At 41.9% G+C, this 23,228-nt stretch overlaps 1 protein-coding gene across 9 annotated transcripts in view; it reads right to left on the minus strand.

The window, feature by feature from the left end:
• Positions 1–19,462, minus strand: part of SYNCRIP (synaptotagmin binding cytoplasmic RNA interacting protein) — a 26,347-nt gene extending 6,885 nt beyond the window's left edge. For 3 of the 9 annotated variants that reach the window (XM_074150859.1, XM_074150857.1, XM_074150855.1), the window contains exons 1-10: positions 19,256–19,456; positions 17,646–17,805; positions 16,630–16,748; positions 16,336–16,443; positions 14,549–14,662; positions 14,292–14,468; positions 9,289–9,424; positions 8,190–8,395; positions 3,154–3,303; positions 1,691–1,812 (exon numbers count right to left, since the gene is read on the minus strand). In XM_074150859.1, coding sequence (XP_074006960.1) covers positions 1,691–1,812; positions 3,154–3,303; positions 8,190–8,395; positions 9,289–9,424; positions 14,292–14,468; positions 14,549–14,662; positions 16,336–16,443; positions 16,630–16,748; positions 17,646–17,793 — 1,280 coding nt within the window. In that variant the 5' untranslated portion in view covers positions 17,794–17,805; positions 19,256–19,456. Of the gene's footprint in view, positions 1–1,690; positions 1,813–3,153; positions 3,304–8,189; positions 8,396–9,288; positions 9,425–14,291; positions 14,469–14,548; positions 14,663–16,335; positions 16,444–16,629; positions 16,749–17,645; positions 17,806–19,255 lie in introns of those variants that run through there. The other 6 variants (XM_074150861.1, XM_074150858.1, XM_074150860.1 and 3 more) reach the window with 5 other exon arrangements.
• Between the last annotated feature and the right edge of the window lie 3,766 nt (positions 19,463–23,228).

Raw genomic sequence — 23,228 nt, forward strand, 5'->3', positions numbered from 1 at the left:
ACATCCTTCTATTCCCTCATCTTTTGGAATCCCAAGAAAATTAAGAGCCCTTATAATTCACTGATGAACAGTATACTCAAAACCCAAACATGCCTAGAGTTTAATCAAACTCCCTGCCTTCTTACTACCTTACCAGTTCAGAAAAAAAAAAAACAACAAAACACAGAATTCCCAAATGAAAGAACCAGACAGAGGAACTGAGAAAGTGGCATTACTGTACCTATGACTAGAAGAGCAAGAGAGGCAGCCCCGCTTTACCCACCTCCACAAAACATGTGCATCTTAAACAATAAGAGGGGATGCAGATAACATACAGCAGATTTATATTAGAAGTCACACATGCCAGGAGACTTCCAGTGTTATAAATACATGCATGCTATCCAGAAGTAATAAATCTGGGTCTCAGATAATCTGCAGAGAACAGTCGGGGGGCAAAGGGAGGAATAAATCATGTAAAATGCACTTGATCAGTTATAATGTTAAGAAAAATCTTCCTTTTCATCACGGAAACAGGCCATTATTAGATCCTGAATACCAAGCCAGCAAAACTCTTTGTATACTGCAGTATGAGAATGTTTTTTTTGGTATTACTCAATGAGAGAAAGCGTATCTTTAACCAGAGACAACACAACCATGCAGACAACCGCCTGTGTTGAGAGACAAATTGTGCAACTTTCAACAGCGTTTTATAATTTAATTAAACAAACAGGCACTTATGGTGGTATTGCCAAGATACAGAATATACATAAATTTGTATCACCAGAGGATTTAAGCAGAACAGAAAAGGCCTGCCTCACATAAAAAAGAAGCAAAAGAAAAAAAAAAAAATCCACTTCTTACAGTAACATCAGATGCCCAAGGAAGAAGAATAAAAGGGCCAAGAAAGTTACGAGGACTATAAGCAGGGCAAACTTAACCAGTTCCATGTGTACAGTAGGTCACCATCTGGAGATCTGTATTAATCTGGTAACCTCACTATTCCATCTTCTTGGATGCTGCACAGCAGCACTAGCAGGAGTTATTTTTGGAAATAAGGTGGGGGAGGGAAGATGGTTAGGAAAGCTACAAGATATCCAAGAAGAAAAACACATGAGAACATTAAGCAGAACACAATAGCAAGAAATTCCTCCCCCCCTCCCCCCGGTTTTTTTGGGCTTGGTTTTTTTTTTTTTTTTTTTTGCCATGTTCAGCATTTATTAGTGCAAGATATCTATTAGTATGAGTTTACAAGCTTCATGAGCAGATTTATGTTGTGTTGTGGAAGGGGGGGTGGGGTGGAAGAATGTCAGGATCCTCCTTTCAGTGGGTACTTTACTAAGGGCTTTTACTTAGGGCTAAGCCAGCTGGGAGGAGCATGTGTTGCTAAGTTCACCCACATGAGGTATCAGTGCAGAAGTACACGAAAGTTTAGAATAAAAAAAGTGTCAAGTGTGTATGTTTCATGACCTTCAAACATCTCCTCTGGTGCTCTCAAAAGTCAATGAGCACAGCAAAACAGTACCTGAGTTCTCATCAACAACCCTACTAGATCTTAAGTAAAATGCAAACATAAATGAATCCAACATTTTCAGAGAAGCCAGAAAACCTGTATCTATAGCACACCTACTAAAATACCCAGAAGTTCTAATTCTGTAGGAGCGTACATGTCTTTCAGAAGTAATACAACATATGTGCATGCATTTACACTTACATCTGATTTTTAGCCGCTTGTCTCTGAGCTTTCCGTTCTTTCCTTTTTTGATCTGGTGGCTTAGCAAAAACAATTTCAATGTTTTCTCCCTCTAAATCTTTGCCATTCATTTCTTCCATTGCCTGAAGGAATTAACCAGACTTTAAATATACTTCTAAGCATATCTGAAGTTATTAATTTTACTCTATCTTTTAGAGCACACATTTTAAAATTTGTTATCCAGAGCTAAAATAACAATATAAAGCTAAATATTTTTTTTTTTTTAAATAATCAGACAGCATTCTATCACGGGTTCCAGAGTTATGCATTTCCTCTTAACTTGGCTCTCAAACCCAGGACTGCATGTATCAGTTTAGAAATCTTCCACTCAAAACTGTAAATAAGACTTCAATCTTTGCAAGCTGTTTTAATTAATGAAGTGACGGAACTGTCCTCTGAAAGTACAGATTCTGCAATAAGGCAATAAATTTCTAATGTCAGCACATGTGCAAACTCTAAGGCTAGAGATCAGTATATGGTTTTATTCCTTTATTTTCCTTGTAATTAACGTAACTTTCTTCTTAAGTCAGAAGACAAAAATTAGAATTTAACAGTCTTGCTCTGACCACAAAAAAAAAAAAACCCAAAACAAACCGCCAACAAAAAACCCACCAACACACACATGTACAATTCCCATGAGTTACAGTAATTGCTACAAGTCAAATTCAAGCAGGGGAATCCTAGGGATTCTACCACTTTTAGGGACTCTCCATAGCTAAGCCTTGATGGGGATACATACCCTATGAAAAGACTCTTTTCATCATTTTCCTAAGCATCTGCTTTAAGACATCTGGATGTGTATGAAAAACTGAATCCCCTTGTACCCTGCATCCTCCCACAGAACATAACACAAAATAAAAAAAAATAGATACACTATAGGCAGGAGAGGAATTACACTTTCCCTTCCTACGAACAGATGACACGAGAAAAAACACCAAGACCAGGCGAGCAAAAGCCAGGAATGACAATTACTCAATTGTCCAGCACCTCTCATCAAAAGAAAAGGTGCTTATCCTACACCATGAAAAAGTAGTAATTCTGTTCCTGGAAAATAAGATTACCTAAGTTTTTATCACCTGTCCCAGAGAAACTGCTTTAGATTCTACCAATAATTTGGAGAGAAAAGTCATTCAAATTCTGGCACTAATACTGAAACTGAATTCAAATTAGTTTCAAATGATAACACATACGATTATCTTAGACACTCATCAGCAGAATTACTTAGGATAGGTGTATCTAAGATCCACTTTTCAAGCTTGCAACTGCATCTTCCTAGAAGACGCCCAGAAAGGACAAAGTTATCGGTGACAGTGCGTTACTGCTTCTCCAGACAGGGCTTTTCCTCAAGTTAAAAGAAGTACACAGCTTCTAAATGTTATCTGTAGTCACTACTTACACATACAGTTACAGTCCTCTTCACTTACCTTTACAGCACCATCCCGTTCATCGAAATGAATGAAAGCATAATCTTTTAGCTTCTTCACTCGCTCTAGCTTTCCAAACTGACTGAAGGCCTTTTCTAGTATCTCCTCCGTTACGGTATTGGCAAGATTGCGTACAAACAAAACTTTTACCTAAAAAATAATAAAAAATATATATATAAAAAAAATAAGGACTTAGAAGTGTGATCTAATTCCAAAACACAGGATGAAATTTTGCAAGTCACTGCTATGGCCAGTACTGAAAACGTCATTATATTTTATACACAAATACATGAATATGTATATTTATATATTCATAAAGCATGAGCTGGCTCCAAAATTCCCTGATAGAAAATATTAGATCTGTTTTCAAGCACAATTGCATCGTATTAGTATCCTGAAAGTCAATTCAATTTGTTTTAATGTTTAAAAGAATCCTAGCAGCAGTAATTTTCAACTCGGAACACTTTCAAAGAAGGCAACCAGCATTGGTTACACACGAAATAATTAACTTATCAAAACATTTCATTGTTTAGACAGGTTTTTGCTCAGGTATTTGCAGAACAGTCATCACCATAATATCTAGGTCAGAGGTGACAGGTCTGCAGCTCTCAAGCTGCTTAACTCATGGCTCCCATGCTGTAGCTACACCAAATACGTGAAATGAAATATTCACATATGAAATACCTCGCACCAGGACTGTGCCTGCCTGAGGAGCACTCAGTGACCTGAATCCACAGCTGAAAGAGAACGCAGACAGAAGGGAACACCAAGGCTGACACTGCCAAGTCACCCTTGGACTTTCTCACAAGCCTAACTGTCCCTCCCTTGAAGGGAAGGGAACAGCCACCTCCAAATAACTCTGAAAGCCTATTCCCTTCCCAAGCTCTCTATTGCATGCAATAAATATGGCTCTTAAGCTACACAAAGAGCGCCAGCAGCTTTTCAGATCAGGGAGGCTGGTTATCTTTCAAATATTGAGATATGCCCTATTAACTGCCTGATAATGACTTATCATCAATATAAAGTTTCATCAACCACCAACTCCTTACGATAAAAGAAAATACAGAGCAGTCTGACAAAGGCTTAAACCAGACTCTTATTTAATATAGCAGACAATGTACACTGGACACCAGGTATCACGTTATGTTGTAAATGTGTATGTTGTATATGACTTGTTGGGGAGTTCCTTCCGCATGCTGCCACCATGCCCTGACACTCCTGTCACCTCCTACCGCCAAAGAACGCTCACAGTCTTACCTTCCTACAATGCAGCTCACACCGGCTGCAAAGACCTGCAACTTCTGTTCACATCCTCTCCGCTACCACTGGTTTCAAACTACCAGATAACAAGAAGTCAGTAAACATTGTACATGGCAACACCGACTTTCCGCTCCTACCCCTTAACCTTAACACAAATAACACAGGGTGTGAAGGAACCAAAGAAAGCATGCTTCGATTTGTGAAGCAGAGCTACACTCTCTACTCCCACCACACACAGGACCTCAATAAACCCAGACACCCTTTTTATAAGAACTACTATGTATTTAAGTTACAAATGAACAGGACAGACCTCCATAAATCTTTGTCTCACTCGCTAGTCAAACTAGGATGGGATGCAGACTTTGGAAGAAGAGATGCTACAAGATCATAAATCTGAGCCAGGGTATCAACTCTCTATTCTCTGGCAATAGTTTCTCTTGCTGATTCTCGGGAGACTATAAAAGTCATAGCCAGCACCATGAGGAAAGCTCCTGCGTTAAACTAAATGTCTTGATGCTAAGAGCAACCCTTATTTCTTGTAACCCATATGTAACAACCATTTTTAGTTAACTGTTCTAATTGCTACCTTAACCTTATTGCATAAAAATGAATTACAGAAGTTTTGTGGTGTAATCAATGGTTTTAAAAAACAGCAACTTTCAAACAAATGTTCCATATTATTGTATTCTAGGAAAGGATGAAAACTAGAATTTCATGAGGAACCCCAAGTAGCCTGCCCTAATAAATCCACAATGACTGACAGTGTCAGACATGATTAAAAACCTCAAAAATCATCACTTTTTTTGTTACAAGATGCACCTAATAACACAACTTTTTTTTTTGTAGAAGTAAAAAGCAACTAATTTCAAGTTTTTTCCAGTGTAGATAAATCCATTAATCTGTAACAGTTAAAATTTTAACACCTTTGGTCACATTACAGGTTAAAAGCGTAGCTGAACCAGTCAAAGAAGATGTCAAAGCTAGGAGGCAGTATAAAGCACAGGTTGAGAGAAGCTGAACCCATTTCTACTTCATTCGAGCTATCTAAAGAGGGAAGAAGAAAGAAAAGGGAAGTCCCCTTTATTAAGTCTCATAGATTATAATACCAAGGGTCCATAAACCTGACAAGCAATATACCCAGCAGCAGCATTTTGCCATAAAGGCAGGACCTGCTTTTTAAAACTGCTTAAGATTAGACTACCCCCAACACTTCTGGGATCTGCTCGTTTTCCTCCTCTTACCTACAGCACAAACACTTCAGGCTTCATCACCGCATTCTCCAAAGATTACTAGCCCTGTCTCCTGTCCTGTAATCTACACGGCAGCCACAAGCCTAAGACTGACTTTAGCTGCTTAACCTGCCACTCCAGAACATCCCCTGTAGCCTCAGCCATGAACATAAAGTAAAACAAATCAAGTAAAACATCAAGAAATTTATCTGGGCTACACGTATAAGAGACATCAAAATAACACTCTGGAGAAATAAAGCTATGAATGCAGGTACTGGAAGTTGGAAAAAAGTTCACTTTGGACCAGAACTCAATGAGTTCACTTTGGACCAGAACTCAATGACTTAACCAATTATACTCTGATCTGTCAGTACAAGCACTAATCTCCTGTAGCACATATGTCTAGCTTTAGACTCTAGCTTTCTACCTTATCGCGCTCAAGGTACTCATATTTAAAGTAACAGCCCATTTAAAATTTAAATATGCATCCATACAGTACTCTCCTCAACATATAAGCAAAAGTCTGGAGGAGAAAGGAAAAGAAGCTCAAGTAAGCATTTCAGAGATTTAAATTAGCAGGTGTCCATATACTGACGAAATGATATGCTGCTTCTGCAAGGTATTTAGAACAACCCTGTTCACCTTCTGGCTACAAAGGTGAATTCATCTTCCCCATAGTTTGCTCTTATGGACTTGCTTTTCTAGCAGTCTTGACAAGAAAGCCACCGGATCAGATGATTATTCTGATAAAAGCAATCACGCCTCCTACTCAGAGTGTTTTCTCCAGAGCCTTCTACCACAGGAATGTGTAAGACACCAAGGGTCAGTAGCTCTCCCCTTGCTCCCTACTGACGATGCTCAGAAACAACAACAGCCAAGCCACAGCTCACATCTGGGAGGTTACTGACTGCCCCAGCAGCTTGGCTGCTCCTTCTCTTAGGAGAAAGACAACAATAAACAACAGAAAGTAAATCTAACACTTGCAGAAGTGCCAGATGTGGTCAGAGTTTCTCCAAATGGGTAAGCGGGCAAGAAAGACCAGAGTAGAGACTTTCCTTATTGCAAGAATAAGCTAAGGGAAAGAAGGGTCAGACACCGACACTTGTAGCTTGTGTCTGAAGGCAGAAATTGAGACATGTTTTCTACTTTATCAGTATTCTTATTCACACAGTTTCACTTTTCCATATGCCTTCAACCTTTTCTGTACTTTTTCCACATTTATGTTTCTTTCCTTTTCATGTCCCATTTCAAATAGAAAACAATACAAGGCATTAGCACATTCAAACACCTGTACATTAAATGGGGCAAACCACTATCAAGCTTTATCTTTGTTCGCCTTTCACTCCCCACATCTGTAGATTTCCTTAGGAAAAATACCTGATTATGTCCCCCTATCGCTTCCTGCTCATCTAATTCAGTCATGTCAGCAGAAGTTCCTGCTAATTCATTTCAACAGTTTGCTGGATTAGTTCTCTTCTCTTTTGAGCCAAGAAACCAAATTAGATAAATAGGCTGCAATATTTACAAAGCGCCACCTTCAACAAATTTTACCTGCAAGACTCTTCCCTGCTGCTGAAAGTCTATGATGCTGGGCAAGAAAAATAAAGTCTGCAGACAGGGTAGTCCAAAAGCTTCTGTAATACTTGTATTACAAAAGCAGCTTTTTCCCTAAAATGAGCCCCCACCCCAACCCTTTTCCCTTATGGCTCACCAAAGAGGAGATCCCAGCCAAGCTATCTTACTAGGTCCACCAAAGTAGGACTCCAGCAAGTGACGTGTCTCAGATGAGAGTAAAAGCACAGATGAAAAGCAAGCAAAGAGAAAGAGATAAGGATATGGGCTAGCTAGGATTTTCCATAAAACAACTCAGCTACACAACACAACTGAAAAAAGACAAGTTTGGGCATTATCTGATGTGGGAAAAAAAATAAGTAAATCAGGTAATTCGTTTCTGGCAAAGTATCACACATACATAGAACAACTGCTACAATGTACTTCAAAATGTCAACAGTTCAGACTTCAGTTTCACTGAAATATTCGAAATCCAAAATATTATTAGTCTTAATGTTTGAAGGAATTAACCTGCCCCAAATTAAAAATACAGAGTTCTAAATACAAAGTAACTGCCTAACTTCTCAGAATTAACTGCTAAAGGCAACTCTGAAAATACGCTTGTGTGTCTTACTGACATGTTCCAGTTCTGAAGCGATTAACGTACAGGTCCAGGGTTAAAAATAATTAAGACTTGCTCTGTGATCGTATCTAGGTTTCTGTCCCTCCAAATATTAAGCTACAAAACTATTTTAACTTTTGGAGTCACCGCCACCACTTCCAGATGAGAAATTAAGTACATCAGGCTTATATGTCATTCTGGCAAGAATGATGTTCAATATTCAGCCTTGGGAACACAAAATAACATCCAGCCAATAAAGGTTTTTTCTAGAGCGTATTCATATTTTTATCGTCTCACAACGTCTCTGTAAAAAAGTACTTACTTTTGAACAAGACACTTTAAAATGTATTAAGGTTCCCTTATAGCTTTATTACCTTTGCCATGACTTCAGGATCTGGATCTTCTATAGGGTCAGCCCATTCAACTGTAACAACATTTCCCCAGACTTTCACTTTGCCGCTCATTAACCTACGTCTGGCTTGAGCAGCAGTTTTGTGATCTTCATATTCAAGGAAACAGAAACCCCGGTTCTTTTTCTTGTCATCAGGCTGATGATACAATATGACATCTGTAAGACCCTCTGAAATTAAGCAAAATATTTATTTGTTATGGCTTCAATACATGAATTTGTATTATAAAACAGGGAATATCTTTCTGGTAAGTACACAAGTGGTTCCAAAAAAAAAAAAAAAAGCGTGAACACACCAGACTTCTGAGACCATGTATGTATTAGAATTTCCCCACCTTCAAGACCAAGATTTTCAAAAGAGAGACGTTAAGACTATCCTGACCTAGGTTCCGTTTTTATTAAGTGAAGAAAGCTCAGTAGCTATGGAAGAGCTTTCCTCTAACTGAATGGAGAAGAGGCAAGGACAGCCAGAAGTTGTGCTTTGTCAGTTCTCCTCTCAAACCCTAAGTCACACCATTGATCAGTAGGTATTTTTTCCATGGACATCTAAACAAGAAGAGGTCACACTTGCATTGATTATTAAGATATCTGAAGAGTTTCAGTGTTGCTCCAAGGAACCTAAAATGTATCATTCAGTAAGAGAGAAAGCCATCAAATGTCACCTTTGCCACTTTACATGCCATTATCAAGAGCTCCTTATCAAATCACTAAGAATTCTGAAGCACGGAACTAGTTACGTTCTCCAACCTGCTTCAGTTTTGTCTCAGGAAGTTTTAAAACATCCATTAGTATAGAAATAATAAAACCATCTATTTGTTTGAATGTTTTTTTTAAACACACTTACTCTCTAGGTAAAACTTGGAACCATACATCTAGTCTAATCACAAATATTTCAGCCCTCAGCACAACAAGAGTTAAAAAATCATCTAAAAGCCAGGAGAAATGCTAAGTGGTCGTCATTTGGATTCATCATCATTCAACCATAAGCCAAAAGATAGTGAAGAGGGTTCATCACTGATCATATTTGACATCTCTCCAGCTCTACAAAACAGTTATTGACTCACCTGTTACTTTGCTAAATTCTTCAACAATCTGCTCCTTGGTTTTACTCTTAGGAATAGAACCAACAAAAAGCCTATTATTGGCAACAGAGATGCATACACCAATGTGTTTTCCAGAACGAATTTCATGGTTGTTGTACTGAAAGAAAAATAATTGGGCAATCATCAGTTACAGATAATTCTCGCTTCCCTTCACCAGCAGCATACCAAATATTTTACTTCTGCAAACATAGCACTTAGTAGTATATTAAATTCTTTGCAGCTTAACACATTCTTATGATGCATATACAAGTGTTCTTAAGTATACCCATGTTCTCCAAGATATCTCAACAATTTCAGCCAACAATTATCCTTCCTTTCTTGTTCAAGCCTCTCTCTTAATCCATGTTTCTTTAGAAAGTTCTTCCACATAGAACCATGAAAGGTAAATGAGATGTCCAAATCATCAAGGTCAAGGTTTCTCCCTTGACAACAGTGCAGAAAAAAAAAAATAGATCTAAGTTCCTGTATAGATTGCATCCATGAATTCTTGAATTATGTATAATCCAAGACAGGAGTTACAATTAGAGTCGGATTCCCTTCTAAAGTTCAATAGGTAATGAAAGAAAGAGAGCTGCGATCAGGTCTTCTCCGCAAAATGTGCAAGAGCAATTGGCAAGTACTTTCCAAAGCACACAGATTACATGTGTAAAGATAGTAAACAGCAAGAAGAACCTTCTACTGATTTGAAATCCTAAGACTTCTGTTCAAATGCTTCTCCCATAACAGATTGTTTAGAAGACACCCTGAACAAGTCAGCAGTTTAAGAAAAAAAAAAAAAGTATTACTGTAGACATCTGTTGACAAAAAATGCCTTTCATTGAGATGCAGACACAGACATGCATCATCCAAATAAGCAGCAGGGAGGTCAACTGGTGGTACATCAACCCCTTTCCAACTGGAAGCCCTGCAACAGACAGTTCTTTAGCTAGGAAAATATATTTTGTGGTTAACATCTTATTGACAAGTAGCAGGACAGCTTTTTAAAATTTAATCTAGCTATTTATTCTATGAGTTATTTTATGTTTGGTGGTAAACCTTCCTGCATAAGCAAGTTCTCCCACACTCCTTTTTGCTTTGTGCACTAATATCAACAATTTTAGTGAATGAAGATATTTGTTTATTTATCTTGTGCAAACTAAAAATACATCACTGAAAATTTTCAAAGCTAGGCAATTGTACCAGAAGTGAGCTAAAAGGAGAACTGTACACATGAAAAGGATCTGGAGTGGCACCTTCCCAACTAAGTGTGTCTCAAAACATAGTAGGATACAGTAAAAGACTTCTGTCTCCATATCTGGTGCCCATGTGGAAAAGAAACAGTTGATTTTGAAGTAGGAAACAGCTGCATAGGAAGACTGTGCGTACATATATATTATACCTATGATCACTAATAAACAGACTTATGCATATTAATGAAGAGACCGATTACAGTAACTCAAAAAAATCCTTTAAAGAAATAGCTTTAAAAAAAGCTATCAGTATCTTATTCTGGAAACAAGACACAAACTGATTCTTCGTTAATTGAAGTGTACATTAGAAAACAAGGAGGCTTTTTTTACTGAGAGAGTAGTCAAACACTGGAACAGGCTTCCTAGAGAGGTGGTCAATGTCCCAAGCCTGTACGTGTTTAAGTGGCATTTGGACAATGCCCTTAATAATGCTTTAACTTTTGGTCAGCCCTGAAGTGATGACACAGTTGGACTAGATGATTGTTGCAGGTCCCTTCCAACTGAACATTCTACTCTATATGGATAACAGAAGATGTTATCCAACTGTTCCTGTTGAAGTCCAAGGCCAAAGTTTTGATCTTAGACATTTAATCCAGAAAATCTCATACAACTCACAGCAGTAAAATAGTATTTCATAACTTAGAAAAATTTTAAACATTCTACCATATTGCAATTACACATTGACAGTAGTTTCTAGTATTTTTTTCTATACTACAATACATTAACTACTACTTTTCATTGTATGTTTCTCTTAATACAGAGAAAACAGTCCTGAATTAGGTGCTTCTGAATATAAAGTCAGTGTTTTTCAGGTTTACCATCTGTAAACTTAGATTAGACACGAACAGGCCCTAACCGTGATCTGGGTAAAGTGCCAAAACAGTCAGGCTACCAAATTAGCTATGTCAGCATCCTGCTTCCCCCTTCTGTCACCACTGAATCAATGCCCGAAGTTAGTAACAGAGATATTACTACCCTCTAGACACTATAATAGATCAAAAATACACTGTATGCTACTAGAGTTTCCAGTAAAGTTTTCCTACAAGCTTCACCTCACAAGTACTTATCCTATACACGTCTACAGTAACCTTAATCCCTCGGATTTCAGTTTTTGAAACAACTTCTGACAACTTCACATGAAATAGGTGGGATAACTGAACATGTATGCAAAAGAATGTAACTGGAGTTATAATTCTTAACTCAAACAGTATGAAACAGAAGGTAAACAAATATGTTAACAGGAAAAAAAATGCCCAAAGTTTCAAAAAAACTACAAACAAAAAAAATCAGACTTCTGATAGTCAGCGCTTGCGAGAACAACATTTGAGATGCCATTTCTACTTAACCAGCGAGAGTTACCCGCACTGGATTAAACACCGGACATAACATTAACTACTGTTCACATCTGTAAGTATTCTCAGTCTCAGGCCGTAGCATCACTCCATTTTTGTCTCTAGAACAGCCCCAAAGGTATTTCAAACACAACTTAGGGAATTCTCGCTTTTTAAAGTGGCTAAAAATGCATATGCATAATTAAAATCAAGGCTTCAACCTTTTAAATTGCAAGATTTCTTCTGATTAATGAATAGGTTAAGTCAACATTAAGTTTATCCAAAAATTTTAGTTCAGTTTTACGTTAAGTTGTTAGAAAGACTGTGGACGATTCGACAGCCAGGCAAGTATGAACTGTATGCAAAATATGTTACACCAACTGCAGGAGCCTGAAGACAGGTCAGTTTATTCTCTCCTGCAGTTTGGCAAAACCTCGTAGCTGTCTCTTATTACTCAGAACCTACAGGCAATGCAGAGTTTTTTTTTATTCTCATTTTTGCTATACTTCACAGAGTCCTGAATGGAGGAAAAAAAGCCTCTGGGAAGAAGATGGGGAATCACAAAAGAACCCCTATCTCACGGAGTCTAGAAAACTGGGAAATAAATTGTATACACATCAGAAGATTACTGATAGTATCAAAAAGAACACCACCAGTTAAAACACTAGGATATTAAAATGGCTAGGACCAAGGGTTCAGCATTTAGATCTAAGAAGTCTTTCAGCAGCCTCACCACCATGCATGTGGAACTAATACAAGAGATAGACCCAAGATCTTCCACTGAGCTATACAGCCATATTTTGCTCATAGCCCTGCAAATCATTCCTAGACAACTTGGGAAACTTGTACAACACCAAACTAGCCAGGCAACTACGGTTGGAACCATTCAAAAGCTGACAAATGCCACAGGATCTAATTCAAAACTGACCCTGCCCTCAAAGAGGTTGGCATTAGGGCTGAACAACAGCCCCATCAATCTCAACACTCTTCAACTATTACACTCAGTGGATATTCAACTGAAAACCAGAACACAGTGCTTTTTTTCCTGCATATCAAAGACCTGATACGAAGGGACATGAAGTACCTCCTTCCCTTGTACCCTTTAATGGAAGACTGAGGTTAGGATCTGATGTTATTTTTACGAAAACATAACCTGAATGACTTTTCAGAGCGTGCTGCCTTTAAGCAAAATCCAGCTAAGTGAAGAAAAATTCCTTTTTGTTTGTTTACTAGGTGCCTCTGAGCACGTATTTGATTTGATTCACTGTTTTGCTAAGTCATGTGCATAACTCTTGAGAGTTCACACACAATATAAATAGCTTGGTTGACAATGAAAGTACAAAGAGATATACGCAGTTATCCTCAGAATATCTGGACTGCATGCAGGAACACCAACCGTTCCTATTTAAAAAGCTTAACAGCATATACCAGGTATTTTTGTACTTCCACTTTTGTAGACGTTTCTATACTTTTTCAAAACACATTCCTATCTTCAGCTTGATTTTTCTCCAGTAACTCGCTCACATTACTCATATGCTAACAGGGTACCTTAATAGTTTAACATGTGTCTTATTACAGAACAGAGATTTTAACCCTATTATATTAATACAGTATCAGTACACCTCAGAGTGAGTATGGTTAGCACTCTTGAGGGATAATATCTGCACAATGATCTCGGCCATATCAATGTAGTAGCAACCAGCTCAAAAAATCCAAATTCAACTTCAGTGGGAAAACAAAGGAGCAGTGCAAGGATCAGAGTGGCATTTCTTTCCCTCCTCTTTTTTAATGATGGATTTCTCATGCATAAAACCTGGAAAGCTTATTAAGAGTAGCCATTTCTTCTATCAAACTACTTCACACCTCTGTGTAAAACAGAAGGAATGTTTTTTAACCTGGCAGGATTTACGACTTTTTGCAGCCAGTTGAAGCAAACAGAACAGATCTTAAGGCTCAAGAGTGATTATTTCTCATCTGAAGTATCTTATGAAATTCTGTGACTTCAGAAGCATCTTTCCAGCACGAGGCCCCCTGCTGGTGCAGAAACAAATCAGAAATCACAGACAACCTGACCAACACTTCCCTTGTACCACAGTAACCCAAACACCACTTCTCTGCAAAACTCGTCCAGATGCAGATAGCTCAGAAGTCACTATTGCCAATACAACTTTTGTTAATAAAATACTCATCTAACTGGACCAAACAATAGTCCATTTTTTCCCCCATCACTAATACAGCCAGAGAAAAAATTATACATAATACAGAAATATTTAAAAAAACCTTGTGGACATTTATGAAACAACCTAACAATAACAGTTTCTTCTTAAGCAGTTGTCCTGATCTCGATGCTTATAAGCTAGAGAGTGTTCTTCAAAAAAATAAATATCCAAGTAAGAAAACTTACCAGTTTAACAGCTTCCTGAGCTGCCTCTTTAGTACAAAAAGTGACAAAAGCATATCCTCTATTTAGACCCGTTAGTGGATCCATCATTAAGCGGAGATCCCATATAGGGCCAGCTTTCTCAAATAATGGAACAAGTTCATCTTCAAACAAGTCTCTTGGAATCTTGCCCACGAATATCTACAAGAGACATACAGAGTGTTGTTTATAAAAAAACACTTCAAATGATTAAGAATGTATCTACACAAACATCTCCTTACCTCTGTACCAACAGAAGGTTGTTGTCCTGAATATACAGACTCTGGAGGGGGACCACCATACTTTCTCTGTCCAGTAGTCACATCAAGAGTGTAGCCGGTTCTCTCCAAGAGTGCCTTCAAGTAAGAAACTTAAAATTTTAAAATCATGTAGAAATTGAGCTAGTTTAGATGCATTTTATTCACACACATGCTTATTACACCTCTTGAACTGTATCGCTTCGAAACTCCCACCTACTGCTACTACTTCAACAAAAATCTTGCAAAACAATTATTAGAATTATCAGATAAAAAAACACTCATAGAAAATTAGAGATTCACATAGTTTTCCCCGATTCCTTCATTTCCATACCAAAAAAAAAAAAAAAAAAAAAGGCTAAGTAATAGAATAGTGAGCTTCCCTTTAATTAGAAAGATCTTAGTCTGAGCCACTTCTTGTTTTGGCATGTCCAATCCTGCAAACATTTATGCATAGGAGTTCCCGTCACTTAATGAGATTACTCATAAGTGTGAAGTTAAAGAACACATGTTTAAGTGCTTACACCCCCGGAACACCGTACCGACTGCTTCAGGTATCCCACCACTGCAGCAGTAATACTACTTGTTTTCTTCTATCCTTCCCCCTCAAATTCCTTGTGGGCACATTCAGCATCCCAGCACAACCAATCAGTTACAGATACACTACCAATTTAAAATGTTAGATGAAATTCAGTATGCAAATATATAATGAAAAACTCCTCTGAAATTAGTCTCTTAATATTTTTGCACAAAGACAAATCAACTCGACATACAAAGAAACAGCATATTAAACAAGCCTGATTATAATCAAGACTTAGTAATTTCACAACTGGAAAATAGCGAAGTTATTTTAAATGCTATAGCCATCAGCAGTAAAAGCTATGCTACTTTAAGTTAGTTAACCAAGTCCTCATACTGTTGTATTTTTATGTGGTAGTAACAAAAACTGTATCAGGTTTTTGAATTTATAATTAATGGTATCCCAGTCTCAAAGTCAAGAGAAAAAAGATTTTCTAGTTTCGCAAGCTACACAGTTATTTGCAATACATAACGCATTCATTTTGCAGTTTACACATGAAAGTTAAAGATGAAAGATTCTCTTGCTTTTAAAGACATCAACTAAATATGTTTAGATGGTTTTCCTTTCCTTAAGCTTTGGTCACACTGCTTGTCACAGAATTTTAAATCATAGTATGCCTAACTCTTGACACAGGAGTTTCTTGCTAGCAGAAGACTCAGTCCAAGAAATAACGTATCCATTACTAAGACAGTTGGGGGTACAGTTTATGAGAACAGTGATTATGCCATAGGAAGTGCGCTAAATCCTAAATCCATTACAAACTGTCTTTTCAGACACAGGTGGTAACTCCTCCCTATTGTGGAGTTGCTTTAAACCTGAACTGAAGGAAAAAATAAAAGAAACAAAACCAGCCACCAGTAGCTGAAGTTACACGTTCTGAACTCCAAGATCTACGTTGACAAGTTTTCAAAAACTTTTAAACTGTGAAATAAATAGAACTGTCTCAACTAGACATAAAGCAAACTATTAATTCTTTTTCGCTTTTATATACATTTAGTTCCAGTAATTAACAGTATATTATTTCCTCCTGATGAGGATGAAGTGTAAGATAAAAAATCCAAGTGACAGTAATGACAAATAACGTAAACTAGGCTTTTTAAGAAAAGCACAGTTCCGAAAGAATCAAGATATCTGTCACAACAGCTTTGAAAACCCACAGACAGACCACGTAACTTATCTTTTCGGCACTTACCTTAATTTTTGCCTCATCTGGTCCTTTGCTAGAATCTGCCACCTTGGTCCCCTGTTTTTCCCTCTGCCTGTATGTCTTCATGACTCCACATAAAAAGGCACTTTTGTTCTGCAAAAGATATGGTCATCTTCAGTTTTGAAAACATGACAAGCCAGAATCTGATTTTACCTTGAACTAATACAGCGTCCATTCTACACATCACATAAGGACCACTGAAGAGACTTAAGCAAACCTCTTGCCAGTCAACTAGCAGTTTATCCCTCAACAATTATATTCTAAATTGCTTAACATTACCTGAACATGTGAGAGATCACTGTCTTTAAACTGCTGAAGCACTGCCAATGCACCTTCTTCATTAAATTCCTTTAAAGCTTCAATAGCTCTTTCATCTAGATCACTATGTGCAACTAGCCCTAGAGAAAAGAAAAAAATTACTAATTATATTTGGGCAGCAATCTTCGTTTAACCACATTTAACACATCTAACACATTTCAGTGACCCCTAAATCAATCACTTATTAACGTAACTTACTATACCTAAGAAATCATTCAGCCCTCTTAAAGGTAAGTATTTAAGCGTATTTAACCTTTTTTTCACCGAAAAGTGTCAAAAAAAAGTTAAGATTTGGAGTAACAGTTACTGCATCTATGGATTTGCTTGACTTCTGTGAAAACCAGGTATTACATGGGCCAAGTGTATTTTCAATATCCTGAAGCTGTATTCAGAAGGATCTATCAAAACCTGACTTAGCTTACCTAGCAATGGTACCTTGGCACATCTTAAGAAGACTATAAAGCCAAATAAACTGCAGCACTGAAACTGACCACCAAAATCCAAAAATCAAGCTTAAAAAAGGCTATTACCATGTCTGAGAGAACCTAACAATAACCTTTGCATCCATGAGCTCAAATACTACGTCACGAAGTACCATTTACATGAGGAGAGGAATACCAAGGCTTCAGTTACCTCCAGTCACCTACAACTACTACAGGAAATACACAAAGAGCACATCACCTACTCCTCCTAAAAAAAAAAAAAAAAAAATCATCTGTTGCCTATTCCAGCTGTTGCTACAGTCACCTGCATACTCTTTCCCCTTCCCACCCCTCAGCCCAAGTAGCCTGGCCCAACACTTTTCTCTGAAAAATACTATGACAAATTAAAGCACTGAACGGAAAACATCCATAGATTTTTTTAAAAGACTGCAGTTCCCATACTTTTGGAAACCACAAAAAGTTGCTATTTTAGCCCAAAGACAGCAGAATCCAATAAAATATTGTAAGTGTGGTTTTGCAAGTTTTACACCTTACCTGCAACGTAAATTTCATCTAGTTTTTCAGCAACTTTCTGTGGTAAACCAGCATCAAGCAATGTCTGGAAATGCTCAGAATGGGTAACTGCAGCAGAAGTATCCATGGGCTCTTCAGTACCATTCCCATTAACATGTTCAGTAGCCATGTTTCCAGATATCTGTTCAAATGCAATAAGCATCACAATTAAACTAAAAATATCTTCAAGTAGAACAATTCAAATGACAATACATGCAACAGACTGCCCTATTCTTAGAAAAAAATAACAATACCGTAGACCACTTCCCTGTTACTTTGTAGTTTTGGAAGACGCACAAAATTCCTCAAAAGAAGCACTAACACAAAGGAAAGCCCTAACACCACTGCCTAGCGGGGGTGGGGTAGCTTTCACTGCAGGTTTTACACAACCCAGCCAGACACTCTGACTCACCTCCCTCTCTCTGTCTCTCTAACACACTCCCTAAGAGGCTCCGAACAAGTTAGAAATGGAGCAAGAAGCCAATGGCGGGGGTGGGAGGAAGAGCGAACCTGCCACATGCAGCCGCTACCACCGCTGACACCCGCCGCTGCCTCCACCTCTCCTTTGCGAACCCGCTGCCCCCCCGCCCCCCCTCTGCCGCCAGCCGCCTCTCCAAGGCCCCAGGCGCGGCCGGGGATCCCTTCCCGCCTCCGCTCCGGTGTCGGCCGGCCAAGCGAAAGGAACAAAGCGCTCTTCCCCAGTCCGCACCCACCCACGGTGGCGGCGGCAGCGGCCGCCATGAGCCCGATGGAAACACGTGCTCTGCGCGTTCAGATGTCCTACAACTTCCTCCAGTGACCGACTTCCCCCCCCCAACCCCCCCACCCCCCGCCTTCCTCCCCGCCACACTCCCGCAGGAGGAGCGGCTCCCCCTCAACCCCAAGCCCCGGCCATCGCCCCCCCCCCCCCCCTTCACCCTATTCCCCCCGGACAACGGTTGCAACACCCCGGGCCCGATTTCACCACTCGGCCGGGAGGGAGGATCGCGGCGCCTCCCCGGCCCCGCCGCCACCCCCCCTGCCACACTTCTCCCCGAAACAATGCAGGGGCCCGCCGCCAGCCCCGTCTCCCGGCCGGGAAACGCCGCTGCCCGCCGCCTCACGACCTGACCGGGGCCACGCGAGACTCGGACGGCCCCCCAGCCCCACGCACACGCCCGGGCATCGAGGTCGCGGCTCCCTCCCCGGTCCCTCACGGGCAATGAATGGAGCGGCGGAGCCGGCAAGACAATAAGGCGACAGCCACGCGCCCCGTGCGGGGACGGCCCGGATCCCTCCCCGGCCGCCGCCACCGCCTCCCCCGGCGCCGGCCAGCTGCCGGGCCTACTGCGCGGGCACCGGCCCAGCCCGGCCGCCCCCCGCCCGACAGCAGCGGCCACGACGGCAGGCCAGCTCCTCCACCCACCGCGCAGCGCCTGCCAACCGGGCCCCGAGCCCGACAGCGCTGCAGGGCCCCCGCCCCGCCCGCCGCCTCAACCCCCTCCGCCGCCCGGCCCGGCCCGGCCCGCTCCCACCCCGCTCCACGGGCGGCTGCCGCCGCTCCGCGCCGCGGCCAGCCCGATCCCCGCCGGCCTGCCCGCCGGCGCCCTGACCTGTCGCTTACGGGGAGGGGGGAGGGTGAAACGCCGTGCGAAGGGGGCTCGGGGCGCGGCTAGCGGCTGGGCGTGCTGAGGAGCTGCCCCCCCTCTCTCCGCTCCCTCGGTTGTGTCCGGACAGTGTGCTGGAGCTGGCGTAAAATGGCGGCCGCTCGAGCGCTCACGCCGCTGCTGGCACCAACCCCAGCCCCTTCCACTCGGCTCGGGGGGGGGCGGGGGACGGAGGGAGGGAGGGGAGGGAGCGGGGAGGGTTGGGAGGGGAGGGGGGAAAAGAGGAGGAGGAGGCGCCGCGCGCGCTGGCGCAGCCCCAAAACCCGGGGTCTCCCAGGCAGTTCCGCAAGGGTTATCTCGCCTCAGCCCCGCCCCCGCCGGGCTGCCCGCGCGCGCGCGCCCGCCCGCCCGCCCGCCCCGCTCTCCCCTCCCTGCCCCGCGCGCCATGCGGAGAGGCGCGCGCCGCTCCCCCTCCCCCCCCCCCCTCCCCCCGCCCCGGGCGGAGCCTCCCCCGGCAGGAGCGCGCGCTCCCGGTGGGGCGGGACGGGACCCGCGGAGGGAGAGGGGTGCGCCCGGCCCGGCCGACGGCTTCCCCGCCGCCCCCTGCACCTGTGCGGGCGCCGGGCGAATAAACGGGACTTGGCGGAACGGCTAGCCTGGCCGGGCCGGGCGGGGATTGGGCGGCGAGCGGCCGTTCCCACGGCGCGCAGGTGGCACAAAGGGGGACCGCCGCGGGCGGAGGCGGGGAGTCCCGGCCCGCGGCGCGGAGGGAAGGGGCGGGCGGGGGGGGGGGGGGGGAACGGAGGAGACAAAGCCACGCAGACAAAAGGAGGGGGGAAGAGAGAGCGGCGCTTTGTGTGGCTGCCGGCCAGCCGAGAGCCCGGCAGCGCTCCGCTCCCGCCGCAGCCGCGATTGGCCTTCCCGCTGGAGAGGCGGGAGGTGCCTCACCCCCTTCCCTCGGGGGCGCCGGGGCTCAACCACACGCCCCCCCCCCCCCAATCCCCTCAGGCGGGCTCCCACAGCGGCCGCCGCCCGACCCGTAGCGCTGAGGGAGCTTTTTTTTCTAAGGGGAGACGGGAGCTTCCCTCAGCAGCGGTGAACCCAGGGCCGCGGGCGGTGGTCGGCGGGGCGGGGAGGAGCTGGCAGCGGCCGGGGCTGCCTCGGCGGCCGAAAATTCCACGGGGCGCCCGGAGAAACGAGGCCTTCGCCCCACAGGCACCCTTCGAGCGAGCGTCCGTCCGTGTGCGAGGTGACTTTTCTGGTGCTGGCCCCGGTGGAAGGTGGCTCTAACGAGGCTTAGAACGTCGTCGGGTGCAGGTCCCTCCCTCGGAGGTCCTCATCGAACACTTCAACGCCACCCAGCCCCTAACTCGCCCACCTCACACGAGGAACTCGGAAACCGACCTAATGGGCTCTGCCAGACCTGTAACTCCAGATAAAGACAGCGAAAGGAAGGCAGGAAGGCACACAGGCTATTACTCATTTCCTCAGAGGCAGCTCAGCGACAAGCAGACCAACTTAGCACCTTCCAGCGTAAATCCATTGTTTTAAAAAATACTTAAACCCGCACAGCGGAGAAAGCACAGACAATTTGCAGGGTTAGTCCACTGTCAAACACACGCATGCGGGTGTCTTAAGTATATGAAACGTACAGCTGGTATTCAGCAAGACAAGAAAAGTCTCTTCGAGTACTTGAACGCAGGAAGAATTTATTAAAAACTGAAGCACTCCACAGGTTAGTCTGAAATAGCAACAAATACAAGGCAGCTCTACACTATCACGTATTCCAGCTAATTTACAATTTGGAAATGCCATTGAAAACCATTTTTAGTCAGACTTTCCCCCCGTGTTTTAAAAAAAATGAAACTTTATTAAAAAATAATTGTAATAGAACAAAAGCTAATATTTTTTTTGTGCGAACTTGTGTGGTATTTTTAATGATATTCTTATAAAGATGTGAATATTTCACTCCCCTCAAAAATGTATAACTTTTTCCAAAAATACTGCTATCACCCAGGCAATGACAGTAATGTCCTCAAAAACAAATATGGAGAGAATTTTTCAGTGAAAATACCGCACTAAAAAAATGTTATTTTCAGGCATTTACAGAACGTGTGTTCCAGTGATGTTTACAATACAGATGTGAGCCAAAATAATATCCAAATTTCATAAATGGATTTGTTCTCTGGAACTAATGAAAACGGTGAAAAATATTCCATCAAAATTCCCAGTCAGTGGATCTGTCTAACTACAGGTGGCAAACTCCTGAGAAAATACTTCCCGCTTCCAGGCCCATTTTTAGAGGGAAAACTTTATGCACTTTCCTCCATAAAACTGAAGTAGAAAACAACAAAAAAGACTTGGATAACTAGAATAAATGCAGTGAACAGATTTGCATTTTATAATTTTAAAATATTTAAAATCACAGCTGACCCAGAGTCAGTTGCAGCTATTTGATCCTTTGAAATTTTATGTAGAAAGGAGGAAGCAAAGTCTTGACGTGCAGTTCCTCTAAATATGGCTCAGTTATTAGCCCTCATACCAGTAGAACAGAAGACAAAAGTGATATGGCCAGGAAAAGATCCATTAAATCTTAAAATGAGTTTTCTTTTTCTTTTTTTTTCCATCTGTTGAAAAAAATAGCCTGCCAGGAACGTTTGCAGGCACTTATCTGGTGACTTGGATTTACACGAGGAGTTTCACTGCATGTGCCTGTGAAACCCTTGGTAAAGTAAGACTATTTGGGGAAATACCTGTTTAATTAAAAGTCTGTTTAATTTCTTCATTCCGTCAGTCAGAGGCTGTCTGTCTTAAAAGATGGGTTGAGTTACAAAATACAAAGCCTGTGCCTATTTAGAGAAAAATTGCAATTCAGAAATTAACCAAAAAGAGATGAATCAGGCATATGAAATTTTTCTTCAGGAGAAAGCTTTTCATAGACGACTGAATGGCTCAGTCTTACACTTTAATATGCAGATTTGGGAGTTCTTCCATTCTAAAAAGTAACTTACAATCTAAAATTGCCACGTAATTTCAGCAAAGGAAGACCAAACTTAGGTAACGGTAATTCTTTTAACATTCTTTCCAGTTACATCCTTTGCGCATCTTCTCACTCGTCCAAAACTAGGCAGAGGTAGCACTAATGAAAACAAAATCAAGGTTATTCCTCTGTTTATTTAAACTATTTCTGAGGCTCTGACTTTGACCCTGCTAATTCTTCAGACACGTTACTTCTTCCAACTATGTCAGGAAAACAAAAGCAGCAAAGAAAGTGTTTGCAACCGCAGTGATGATGGTTCACAGGACCAGGTGAAACACAGGAGGTTCCCTCTGAACATCAGCAAACACTTTTTTCACTGCAAGGGCAACCAAGCACCAGCACAGGTTGCCCAGGGAGGCTGTGGAGTCCAGGTGGAGACCATCTGGACATGGTCCTGGGCAGCCATCTCAAGGTAGCCCTGCTGGAGCAGAAGGATGAGTTCTGTGATATGGTTAGTTATCCTCATCTTTAGAAATGCAACTCTATCCACTGACTAATTGACATTTCTTTTTTTTAAATTTGGAAAGACTTACTTTTTTCCCCCCCCCAAATCCAAAACCCAAAGTAACTCATTTTGCAATAATTTTTAATTCTTCTAGTTCTGCAACATAGACAAGGAGTCTGCTCCTACGCATTCGACACCACACATTTCAGGGCTTTTGAGGTTGAAATCACCTGCATTCTGCTCAATATTTGCCCAGATAGTCACAGGCAGAGGACAAGCCTGGCAGTGAGGAGGAATGGGGCTCTTCCAGGAATTCTTTTGGTGTCAAATTTTATATATAGACTGAAGGTCTTGAAACAACTTCTTTCTAAACTGCTTCTCTTTCTTCTTTACATCTGTGCTATAGCAACAGTGCCAGTGAAATAAAGGCTTCTGGACTGCTTACTTCTGCAAAGTATCTATGTTTTTAAGTCCTTCTTTCCAATACCAATCAC

Source organism: Numenius arquata, chromosome 7 (genome assembly GCF_964106895.1).
Source record: "Numenius arquata chromosome 7, bNumArq3.hap1.1, whole genome shotgun sequence".
NCBI lineage: Eukaryota > Metazoa > Chordata > Aves > Charadriiformes > Scolopacidae > Numenius > Numenius arquata.